The following is a 12,825-nucleotide window of genomic DNA, read 5'->3' on the forward strand; positions in this document are numbered from 1 at the left end:
AAATAGATAATATGAAAATAATTTTTAGATTAACTGTTACTCATATATACATATATCTGTATGCATATATATCAGTCCTCATTATTTAAGAATTCTATATTTGAGAACTTGCTTACTTGATGAAATATATTTGTAACCCCCCAATCAGTATTTTGGTGCTTTTATGGTTATTCACAGACATGTGCAGAGTGGTGAAAATTTTGAGTTGTCTGACACCTCTTCCCAGCTGAGGTTTGAATAAGGTTCCATTCCACCTTCTTGTTTCATCTCTTCTACTGTAAACAAGTGTCCTTTTCAAAGTCTATTTAGTACTGCATTGTTGGTTACTTCAGTGTTTAAAATGGTCCCCTGGGATAGTGCTGAAGTGGTCTGTATTGTTCCTAAGTGAGTCTTAGAGAGAACGTGTGTTAGCTAAGCTTCATTCAGCCATGAGGTATGGTAGCTGTGAGTTCAAGGTTAGTAATGCAGTAATACAGCTTCCCCGCTCGCTCAGGGGTAAAGATTCCATCTGCAGTGTAGGACCCTCAGGAGTCTTGGGTTTGATCTCTGAGTTAGGAAGATCCCCTGGAGGAGGGCATGGCAACCCATTCCAGTATTCTTGCCTGGAGAATGGGGGTCAGAGGAGCCTGATGGGCTGCAGTCTATAGGGTCGCACAGAATTGGACATGACTAAAGCGACTTTGCATGCAAATAAATGCAGTTATATATGTTAGAAACTTGTGGAGTTTTTTCCCAACAGAAACACATAAAACAAGGCTATGTATTGATTGGTTGATGTCACTTGTGACCAGAGGCTTCAAGAAACCTAACCCCATCTTTCCACTAGGAATGGTTCAGTATTCACTAATTCAGTGTTTATGGTGACCTATTGCAAACAGTATGAATCAAGTGTGTGTGTGTTCCTGTTCTTTCCAGTTAGCTTGCAGAACTACCTTTTTCTTCACAACATTTAGGCTCTTGGGTCTTGCTCATATGTTTGTTTTTTTCCTTTATTATAAAAATGTTGGGAGGGAGGGGAAGAACATGCACATTAACTCCACAGATCACTACCTTGGGAGTAATGTTGGTCTTACAATTAACATTTGTTGTTTTAGATGTCATTTGTGAAGGTCAGTTATCCTCTTCACTCTCTTTGGTTTTGTGACCTGCCTTGTTTCTGTGGCCTGTAGAACCATTAAACCAGTTTATGAGCTATAAGACAGTTTAGGACCAAGGGTCATTGCCATTGCTGGGTCTGTATTGGAAAACCCAAAGCACTGGCTTTTCTGTGCTCAAGTCTCACTTTTATTTCCATATCCTGGAAGTGAGTGAAAACAAGATTCATACTCTGAACCTTATTTTATAATGTTTAGGTGAATGGAATAGAGGAAGATGCTTTTACTTAGTTGTGGGCACAAGTTATCTTCATATATCAGGTAGATGGGGCTTCCCTGGTGCCGCAGAGGTAAGGAATCTACCTGCAGTGCAGGAGCCACAGGAGACACGGGTTTGATCCCTGGGTCAGGAAGATCCCCTAGAGGAGGGCATGGCAACCTACTCCAGTATTCTTGCCTGGAGAATTCCATGGATGGAGGAGCCTGGCAGGCTACAGTTCATGGGATCTCAAAGAGTCAGACGATGACTGAAGAGACTGGGTGCACGTGCATGCATGCTAGGAAGGTTATCTTGATATTTTTCCTACATTGAAATGAGGAATCCTTGCTTTTAAGGACCAGGGAACGAACATACAGGAGGGGCTGTGGAAGACTACTACTGAGCAGAGAGTAGTTTTTACTTCTTAGCATTGTTTTCGGGACAGTTCTATTTTTCATCTTTAATGTGTCTCATCTTTTCAGTTAAAGTAGAGCTCAGTTTTGTTTCTTGAGATTGACAAGATCAGTAAGTTTTTATTCTCAAGGAGGTGCACTCTGTGCTGTCAGTGTGAGTGTTATTAATATACTGATTGAGGGAGACTCTGCATGTGTTCTTGACTTTTACTGATGATAATTTCCAAAGTTAAGTGCTTCAGGGCATTCTCTTGTAGAGGCAGGTGATAATGTAAGGCTTCTACTATATGAGACTCTATGTTGGCTGATACGGTTACCACAGTAGGAGGCTTGTTCTAAATAATGAATAGAGAATCTGAAAATTATTTGGGGTATGCAGAAGTTGGAATTGAAACCTAATGTCTGTCTTTTGGATTGAATTCATCTCAGTTATAGGTGGATAAGAAAAACGACTTAAGTGTCCAGCTCAGTTACCTGGCACCTTTGATGAGCCCTTGAAACTCTTCTAGGCATAATCCAATTATTCTACCTTATTTAAGAGCTGTTTAAGGTTAATGGCTCTCCCCATTAATGCTCTTTTACCTTGTAGTAGGAATTGGTGAACACATTTAAATTTTTTGAAATTGCAGTAGCATGAGGGGGAAAAAAACAAAAACATGGCTCATTCTGGTAATTAATATTGCACTCTTTTGAAGCCCCTAGTTTAATGTTACCTAAGAAATTCTTTCAGCATGGTCTCTCTACAAGGCTATTCTTACCAATGGGAGAAATGGATGAACTATTTTTAGCCACTCTGTACCCATTTCACATGCAGAAAAGCATGAAGGCCTAGTATTGGAAGGGCTTCTGTACTATATGGTTTCTCGGGTCTGACAGGTTATTCCTATTGACAGTCTGTATACATTTATCATAACTGAGTATACACACAAAGCCAGAACACTGGAATAATGCCAGAAATAGAGCTGCCAAGAATTGAATGTTTCAAAACTGGCTACTGAAGACCTAGGCTGTTCGTTCATTCAGCTTTTGTCCCTCCTCACCCCACCTTTACCATTTGTAAAGAAGAATGCATTTGGAATTCTGGTTAGGGTAAATGAATCTAGTGTGAAATGATGTTTGTTAAAAACAGCAATTTCAATGAAATGATGCTACAGATCTAAGTATTTTCTTATGTGTGTCTTCCGCCCCTTGCATTTGGATCTGTGACTTCCCTAATCCCTAGAGTTTGGGATACAGAGTATTTTTGGCATGACTAGCTGCTTTGCTTATTATATGTCCCATAGCCTAAGTTTTGTCATGTTTAAAATTATGCTTTGAGCCACTCTTAATATCTGTCTCACTCTTAGCTTCGAGTAGCTTCACTTCTATCTGCTTTATATTTGTGATCATTTGATGGTTTCCTACTGTTTGACTTGTCTAGTTCATTGGAGTTGCAATGGTTTGCTGCCATCAAATGGCTAATTGACACTATATTAATCCCTGTGATTAAATGAATTGAAATAATCCACTGGAATTTAAACAACTGTTCTTATTTATTACCTTAAAATATAATGATTTTCAATTTTTCAGGATGTAAACAATCTCCGTCTTTCACTGATGGATAATCAGAGTGTCAGTAAAGAATTTCAAGCTTTGATTGTGAAACATTTAGATGAAAGCCATCTTTTACAAGGTATGTGGATTGTCTGTTGGTGATAGCTCATGAGTTGACCAGTGATTAGTTTGTAAGCTGTGTTTTAGCCCTTCTCACTCATTTGCTCATTAAAATGTCTCATTTTTTAGTAATTCTTTAGATGCATTTCCCATGCAGCTTGATGAGAGGCGGACTGTATTCTATATTGTATTCTAAAGCCTCTGAAATGTGGAAAGCCCAAGGATCATGTGAACAACATAAAAGTGAAGTAGATACTGAACAAGCTCAGCTATATTTTGACATGAAATTCCATATGTTTGAAAGTTCAGTCTTATAAAATGAGTAAAACATTAATTTGGTGATCTTGATCTTGCCAGTTACTGTTATTGATTTTCTTGGTCAGTTTCATAATTGTGAATGTTTTAGGAAACTTAGAAGTTCTGACGAGGTTCCTGAATATGGATCCTCTAATTAAACTGCATAGCAGAGTGAGTTAGGTCTCAATGAGTTATCTGATACTACCTGGTCTGATACAGGTGCTAGGATAAATATACTGCCAAGTCTAGATAAAGCAATAGGAAATCAAAGCTTTAAAATGGAAAGTTTACATTTTCTCCTACCTTTGCTGAAATGTCTGTCTTAAGTTTATAGCAATATCTTTTAATGTTTCCTTTTTGTCTATTGCATGTTTTTTTAAAGACTTGGGAAAAAATTATGCTGGATAAATGGTGCTATTCAGAGATAATGCAAATTGCTCTAAGGATTTTTTTTTTTAATTATTTTTTAAGGTGACAAAAATTTAGTTGGTTCGGAAGTAAAAATTTACAGCTTGGACCCATCAACTCAGTGGTTTTCTGCAACTATTGTAAATGGAAACCCAACGTCAAAAACTCTTCAAGTCAACTGTGAGGAGGTAAAGATGATGATAATTGCATGTAAGATAAGTTGACAGGGGAAGATAATTATAAAAAGGAATTACAGTATCTTATAAGAGCTAAATGGGGCTTCTCTGGTGGCTCAGACAGTAAAGAATCTCCTGCTTGCAGTGTAGGAGACCTGGGTTCGATCCCTGGATCGGGAAGATCCCCTGGAGAAGGGATTGGCAACCCACTCCAGTATTCTTGCCTGGAGAAATTCCATCGACAGAAGAGCCTGGTGGCCTACGGTCCATGGGGTCACAAAGAGTCAGACACTACTGAGTGACTAACACTTTTACCTTCACATACCTTTGTTATTTTATATTAAAATATCAGACAGAGTAGAAGAAAAATCAGTTATTTTTTCAAAGGAAATTATATGTAAGAAACCCCTATTGTTAACTAGTTTCTCTAGTGGCTCAGACGCTTAAGAACCTGCCTGCAATTCAGGAGACCCAAGTTTAATGATAATTGGGTCAGGAAGATCCTCTGGAGAAGGGATTGGCAACCCACTCTAGTATTCTTGCTTGGAGAATCCCATGGACAGAGGAGCCCGGCGGGCTATGGTCTGTGGGGTCGCAAAGAGTCAGGACACGACTGAGTGATAGAGGTAATTTCTGGTATATTCCTGAGCATTTTTAAAATTTCCTGGTATCTTTGTTTTGTTTGTTCTTAAGATTCCAGCACTGAAAATCGTGGATCCATCACTGATTCATGTTGAAGTTGTACATGATAACTTTGTGACATGTGGTAAGATACTGATTGATTAAAACTTCTGTTCTCCTTTCCCCTTCATCCTTCTCACCTTAATAGAAACAGGGAGGCTGACTTACCTGTTTTTAATTATTTCAGGTAATTCTACAAGAATGGGAGCTGTGAAACGCAAGTCTTCGGAGAATAGTGGAAACCTGATTTCCAAACAGGCAAAATCATGCTCTGAGGTAGCCTTGCTTTTTTTCTGTCACTTGTGTGAAGCTCTCTTTAATTCTTGCACTGCATGGCCAGTATGTTTAGTGGTAATAAGGCTGTTTTCTCTGCTCATCCGTGCTGTTGTGTCTGTGCTCTGCTAGTCCCAGATCTTGGCCATAATTTCTGTGCTCAAGCAGATGGAGATAATATAAGTTTCTGGTTCACTATTTTTGATGTTGGTTGAAAATCCTCAGTAGATTTGACAATTCCACCACATGGAGGTATTTTTAAAGATAAATTGAGTTGTGTGTATCAAATCAAAAGAATGCCATCCATGAGAAGAGGGGAGGAACCTTAGAATTCTGAGTAGATTGGTGTTGAAATAGGACTCCCACCTGGACAATAGGTCTGGATTGGTCATTCATGATTGGGTGAACCAACATACTTGCTTTTTGAAGGAAGCAGTTGGTTTGCCATTACTAATTTCTGCCGAGAAAAGTACTGGCTTCTATGAGTGGAACTGTTGAGTTCAAGTACTGGATTTACTTCTATCCTCTTGAAGTAGTTAGGATTTGGATCAAGAAACTTAAGGCTGTCAGCTTTTCCATCTCTTCCATGCTGTGGAGAAGCTGGTCTTCTTTAGCTCTTCAGGTACCTCATGTTCTCTCCAACCTCAGGATTTGCTGTTCCCCTTTCTCTTCTAATGCTGTCTTCATTCTAATTAACTCCCATGTATCTTTCTAATGTGATATTGCTTCCTTGGGGAAGCCTCACTTAACATCTCTACCATTGTTTTAACCCATATCCCAGAGTAGGTCAAATTGTCTGTTTTATTATGCTTTGTAATTACTAGTACATGTCTTTAGAACATCACAGTGTACACACTGGGGACAGTTTTAGTCAGAATTCCCAAAAGATTGGGCTAGACACACTAGCCTAATAAGGGGATGGAGGACTGGGATAAACTTCTCAAGGGAGTATAAATACCAGGGTCAAAATTTGAAATCTGGGTAAAAAAAACTTCAGGCTCTTTCTTTAAGTGAGTTGAATCCTTAGGTCTTATTACAATACAGATAACTTTCTCGCAGCTTAGGTATCCAAATGTATTTAAGTTACATGGATATGTTACTGTGTTATAATTGTCAAAAATGCCTTTATGATGCTCTGCTCCAGGCTGGAGTTTCGAATTTTAAAATTGACCATGTTGAGATTGTTGGCAGCATTTTGGAGGGAAATTAGGTGTCTGGAGGAAGAGGGCAAGGAGAGACGGCATGAGAGTGGTCAGAGTCATTGAATGAATCTGAGATTCTGAATCAGGGCAGACTGGACTACAACATCAACTAAAATCAAAGCAAGCACATACCACACAAATACTAAAGAAATCTGGGTAGCTAGGATGATCAACTTTCCTGAACCTTAAGCCTATGTACAGGCCACAGGAGCTTTGATACTTGAGCAGAAACTTTGTAAACTGAGGTATCTAGTACCTCTGTTTTTCTTCCATATGTGAAGGCTTGACCTCAGGTGGTCCAGGAAAGAATGGAGAGGTCATTTTGGAAATTAATATTACTCCCTTTTCATTTTGCCTTAATGTTGACCAGATTGAAGTAGTGTAGTAAGGATTGTAAATTGAGGATGTCAGGCAAGTGATTACTGCCTCTTAGAGGCAAGCTTATGGGATATTGTCAAGTGATTCAGGGTATTAGAAGCTGAAAGAGAAGCAGTAGAATAGTAATCTGTCAGGTTTTGGCATTGGATAAATTGTTAGCAGTCATGGATAGAGATAATAAAAGATGATTTGGAGAAGTTATTTGAGTGTTGTCTGTCATAGAGAAGGCATCAGTGTAAACGGTCAGTGAAATGAAAAGGAGAGCCACATGATGTTCTGTTGAGGTGGGGACCGTGACTCAGGAAATGGCATCCTAATGGATCATGGAGGAATCAACCTGGGGTACAGGTAGGACTGGGGTCATTGGGGATGTCCTGTTGGGAAAGGTGCCAGTTCTTTAGAGTGTCAAGTTTATCAGTGAAGTGATAGGCAACTGAGCAAGTAAATTTATGACCTTGAAGGCAAAGGTAGTGCCTGTAAAATATAGTAACATACATATGTAAGTGATCCTCTCTTCCTGACTCACACTTTTTTCTTTTTTTTAATGGAGACAATCATGAAACTATTGAACGAAGCACAAATTAATGAAAATATATATCATATTCATAGATTAGAAGCTGATCTATGGATCAATAAAATATTAGTCTTTTATGCTTTAATATTATTTATTGAAAATTCATCTTAAAAAAAACTTTTTATTTTGTGTTGGGGTATACCCAATTAACAATGTTGTAATAGTTTCAGGTGAACGGTAGAGGGACTCAGCCATACATATACATGTCTCCATTCTCCCCCAAACTCTCTTCCCATCCAGACTGCCACATTACATTGAGCAGAGTTCCATGTGCTATAGAGTAGGTCTTTGTTGGTTATCCATTTTAAATAGAGCAGTGTGTACAGGCAACCATAAATTCATTCTCTAAGTCTATGAGTGTCTGTTTTATAAGTTCACTGGTATCATTCCTTTTTAGATTCCACATATAAGGGGTGTCATACAGTATTTTTCCTTCTTTCTCTGACTTATTTCACTCAGTATGACAATCTTTACTGACTCCCACTCTTGAAAGGCAGGGAGCATGTCTCTCTGCTGTCTGTCAGCATCCTATCCAGCTCAGTAGGTTTGTGTGAACTTATTACTGGGAACAGTAGAATCTATTTTCAAAAAGGCCTGAACTTTGGCTGGGAGATAAGTCCCTCAACCTATTTGAGCCTTAACTTTTACATCTAAAATGTGAAAATAAATTTGATGTATAAAAGCATGTCTGTTTCAGCTCGTAAGACCTATCCTAGAAGATGGTTATTTTGAGACATTAGTCTGCCATCTTCTCAGTCAGCTGGCTTTCCAAATAAAGCCACACTCCTTGCCTCAACAAACAAAAAAAAAGACCTATCCTAGTTATCTTTTCATTCTAAAGGAAGTTGGAGATGGTAAATTTTTACCTAGGTATTGATGTTTTAGAAATTATTACTATATTTGTAATTATGAAAAGTTATTCTCCTTTCTATTGCACTTATTTTCAAAATAAAGATTCTTACATTTTTTTAAAAAAGTTACTGTCATTGAAAAATATATAGGTAACCTAGAAAAGCATAGTAAAGAAAAGATCACTCATAATCATACTTTTCAGATACTCACTATTCACATTTTGGAATACCTATCCTCCTCCTGTTTTTGTTTGTTTTTCTTTTTCATGTATATTCATAGAGACTTCTTTAAAAAAAAAAAAACTAAAAGCCATACTCTTGTGTAGCTTCCATGATTCTACAGTATATTGTGAATGTTTTTCCATATCAGTAAATATTCTTCTTTGTCATGGGTCATCCTTGTAATCAGACAAGTTTTTGGAAACACTGGCCTAGCCTAAATTTCAGGAGAGATGGAGAGGTAAAGAAAGATGTGGGGAGAGAAAGAGAGTTCATTTAAATGTGTGAGTGAAAGGTGAGTACAGTAACACATTTGGTGCGTGTCTCACTGTGTTTCCACTTTGCAGATATGTTGGATGTGTGCAGAGTTGGTAGTCTTTGGGTGACAGGAGTTTAGGATTAGGTAGACGAGAGTCTTTATTGCCTTGATGAATACTTCTGGATAAGGTGAACCTGTTTGCCAGTAGCATCTGGCTCCTTGAAGGTCTTCTCTGCCTAGCAGACTATTCCTCAGAGTTAGGATGTTGCCTGGTTAATTGAGACAGTCTGCTGAATAGTATGAGCCAGCAGTATCCTTTTTGGAATATCATTATACACTCAATTATATTATCTCCGTCTGCTGGCAGGGAGGAACTATTGCCATGACTGGTATAGAAGACCTTCAGGGAAAACTCTTCAGGTAAGAAGAAACTTTGACCCTTGTCAAGTCAGAGGCCAGTGCAGCGGTGTGCACATGGAGATGGGTTTGGAATCAGAGTCCTATGCCTATTAAGCTAAACCTTAGGAAAGTTATAGAGTGATGTACTTCAGTTTCTTAAAGGAAATGATCCAGGTTATGATCATTCTAACACATGGTGGCTGAACCGAGGAATTTTGCATGATGTATTTCTGCTTTGAGATAGCTAATCAATGTGCTAGGCACTGTGGTAAAGCACTGCCGTATACAGTATGCTTCATTACTCGCCTTTTTTCTCATTACTCTCCTTTATTACTCCTCACTACGACTGAGGAAACCGAAGCTCAGAGAGCTTAAGTAATGTGCTAGCAAGTATCAAGAGACTGGATTCCAACCAGGGTCTAACACCAAAACCCAGCATTCTTGGCCACTGTGCTGTTGTTGCCATTGCTCTCCAGAACTTTTGCCTGGTATGGTGAGGCACCATTGTAAAAACAAGAGTCCTCCTTCCTTCCATCTGGTTCTCCATCCCTATTTCCAGTTAATACTTACTGAGCATATAATATGTGCTAGACATTTTTGAGCATCACTGCTTGGCTCTTGAGTTAACTCAGAATACAGTTGTAGCTATTAATATTTTCAAAGAAGAAGTGCTAAGAGCATTTATCCATTCATGCCCTCCAGCAGTCTCATTTATTGAGCATTTGCTCTGTGCCTGGCTTTAAAAGGTGTAACAGTGATGTAAGAGCAGGGTCTCTGCCCATAGAAGCTTATATTTCATTGTGAAGAGACTGACAGTAAAAAAAAAAAAAGTAACTTAAGGTATTTGCATGGTGTGTTAGTACAATGGAAGATAGAAACATGATAATATAAAGTATAAGGCAGTTATGCTTTGGGACACTGCTTTGGAAAGAGTGATCAGAGATTCTGAGGTGACAGTTGAGCAGATCTGAGGCTGAAGGGATGGGACCAGCCACATGAAAATGTCCAGACCCAGAGGGGAATAGCAAGTACAAAGGTGCAGGCAAGAAAGAACTTAGAACATTTGGAGACCAGAAAGGAAGCCAGTTTAGTTGGAGCACCTTTAACAAATGCAGTGATATGAGGCGAGGGGGTTGGCGGAGACCAGACCATGTAGAATTCTAGTCGGCAGTGGAGTGACTGATTTATGTTTTATAAAGATTGCTCTGTGGTAGAATTTTAACTTCAGAGAAGAGGCAAAAGGTTCAGGCAAAAATGGAAGGAAGTCAGGCCAGTTAGTATACACGTGATAGTCTAGGGGAAAGATGGTGGTAGGGGTGGCCTGGAAAGAAGTTGATATATTCCACAAACATTTTGGAAATAGAGGCAGCATTTTCTGGTTGACTGATACGGGAAATGAGATGGAGGGTTTTTGGCTCGAGCAGTTCAGTGGATATCATAACAAAATAAAAATATCTTATTTCCTTAATTCATTTTAAAAATGAGGAAACTGAGGCCCAAAGAGGTAAAGTTTGGCTATCCGAGGGATGTCCTTAGACTAGTCAAAGCCTCCCCCCCAGAGATCCTTCTGGGAAACACTAAGCTAATATTTAACCAAAACTGAGCTCTCATAGTGTAATTCACGATCAGATAACTTAGCACCTTGACATAGCGGAAAGCTGTGCCAGAACTTTAATATTGATTAAGTAAATTCTTATTTTTCAGATGTCTTTATTTAGTGTATACTAGACAGTATTTTCAAGGCCATCAAAGTAAATGTCTGCAAAGAAGATTCACATGTAGGCTACATGGTTTACATTCAGAATCGTGAGGTTTTAAAACCTGTGGTTTTAAAAACTATTACTAAGAGAAGTTCTACATCATATTTTAGGAGTTAGTAACTAGAAGATGAAGACACTTGAAAGATTCTACAAGTTTAGATCTGGTGGTAAAGTGAATGTAAAGGTCATTGAAAGAGATAATGGTTGAAAAGGACAAGTGACTTTAAATTTACACACATGCGAAAAGGATGGTGAAAATGGTCTGTGGATTTCACCTGGTTTAGCCATAGAATGTTCAGTTGTCTGGAGTTGAGTTTAATCTCTCCCTTCTCTTCCCATGGTGGGAAGATTTGTTTTTTTGGGTAGTATAAACTGGGAAGAAGTTGGTCTGTTAGTCATATTTTTGTAAAGGTAAAAGTACACAAAAAGGGAAGGGGACAAGTGTCTTAACTTTGTCCCACAGGCCTGTCATGACTTGATATTTTTTGCAGCTTGGGATGACCTTTGTGACTTGATGAGCCACTTACAAGCAAGAACCATGTCCTCAACCTTTATTGCATTGTAAAGGCTTATGTTGGTACCCAGTAGGCTCCACTGCCTGCAAGAGCCCTATGTGGTCTGGTCTCCTGCCAGTCCTCGCAGTAAGTGCGTGGTGGGCACTCAGTAACGCTGAACTGAATGCATGTGAAGCTGCCACCATTTGAAGACAGTTGATAAAAAGCTCACTTCTGTGCATTGCACTAGTCAAGTAATTGCCACATGGCTGCGTTTTCCTGGTATTCAAAGGTCTGTAAGAGATCAACTTGTGGTCTTTTCTAGGAAGACACAAGTTTTGTGAAAAGCTGGAGTGACTTGTTTGTTAGTCCTCAGGTATAAGTCCTTAATTTGTGATTTATTCATTGTTCTTCTGTTCTTTTCTTTTTATTTGGTGGTGGTATTGTGCTTACTGACTACTAAACCAAGCAAATAAACTTGAATCTTGCAAGCATTTTGTAATTCTGCCACTAGGGGCTTCCCTGTTAACATCTGCTTGCTTTGGTATCTTTTAGGCCTCTCCCAGTGTGTGTCCTGTACAGTCTGTTCCCACAACAGTTTTTAAGGAGATACTGCTTGGCTGTACTGCAGCTACTCCACCAAGTAAGGACCCAAGACAGCAGAGCACTCCCCAAGCCGCCAACTCTCCACCAAACCTCGGAGCAAAAATCCCTCAGGGGTGAGTCAGAAGTTAAAGATGTTTAATCTTGCAACCCACTGGAATGGGTTGCCATTTCCTCCTCCAGGGAGTCTTCTCAACCCAGGGATCAAACCTGCATCTCTTACGTCTCCTGCATTGGCGGGTAGATTCTTTTACCTCAAGTACCACCAGGGAAGCCCATACTGATGTTTAATCATAATACAGAAGGGTTATTTTAGCCATGGTTCTTTCTTGTCTGAGCTGATATTGCTTGGGTGGCAAGATTGACCCTACATTCAGTGTTTATAGAGAGAGTGTTAGTGCAGTGAAAATTTGATGTAATGACCTGCCATTCAGTGTATCTCAGGTTGTCAGGGGAGGTTAGAGTTTCCAGTTGGTCATATGCCTTCAGAGGTGATAACGTGTAGTTGGCATACAGACCTACATACAACAGGTCACAGGAAAGAAAGGGGTGTGAGGAAAGAGGAGCTTTCTTGACTTTGTATAGAAAGAATGGTCCACTGAAATATTACAAACAGCTGGAGAATAGATGTCCACTTTCAAGGAAAGGGGAGCCATTTGGTTGTGTGTGGAAGACTGAGATCCATGGGAGTGTGGGGTAGAGGGAGATAGGGTTCCAGTGAATGACCTTCAGCCTGGATCTCAACTATAGCTGAGAGATGGAGCAGTAGAGAAAACAGTAAGACATAAAATCAAGGAAGCAGTAATTATGACTTATAGTTACTATTTACAGA

At 39.2% G+C, this 12,825-nt stretch overlaps 1 protein-coding gene across 4 annotated transcripts in view; it reads left to right on the top strand.

The window, feature by feature from the left end:
- The window catches only part of KDM3A (lysine demethylase 3A), a 54,746-nt gene that overhangs the window by 10,755 nt on the left and 31,166 nt on the right, over nucleotides 1–12,825 (top strand). For all 4 annotated transcript variants that reach the window (XM_043917818.1, XM_043917817.1, XM_043917820.1 and 1 more), the window contains exons 5-9: nucleotides 3,336–3,438; nucleotides 4,188–4,312; nucleotides 4,994–5,066; nucleotides 5,169–5,257; nucleotides 11,946–12,109. In XM_043917818.1, the coding sequence (XP_043773753.1) occupies nucleotides 3,336–3,438; nucleotides 4,188–4,312; nucleotides 4,994–5,066; nucleotides 5,169–5,257; nucleotides 11,946–12,109 (554 nt within the window). The remainder of the gene's footprint in view (nucleotides 1–3,335; nucleotides 3,439–4,187; nucleotides 4,313–4,993; nucleotides 5,067–5,168; nucleotides 5,258–11,945; nucleotides 12,110–12,825) is intronic.

Source organism: Cervus elaphus, chromosome 11 (genome assembly GCF_910594005.1).
Source record: "Cervus elaphus chromosome 11, mCerEla1.1, whole genome shotgun sequence".
Lineage (NCBI taxonomy): Eukaryota > Metazoa > Chordata > Mammalia > Artiodactyla > Cervidae > Cervus > Cervus elaphus.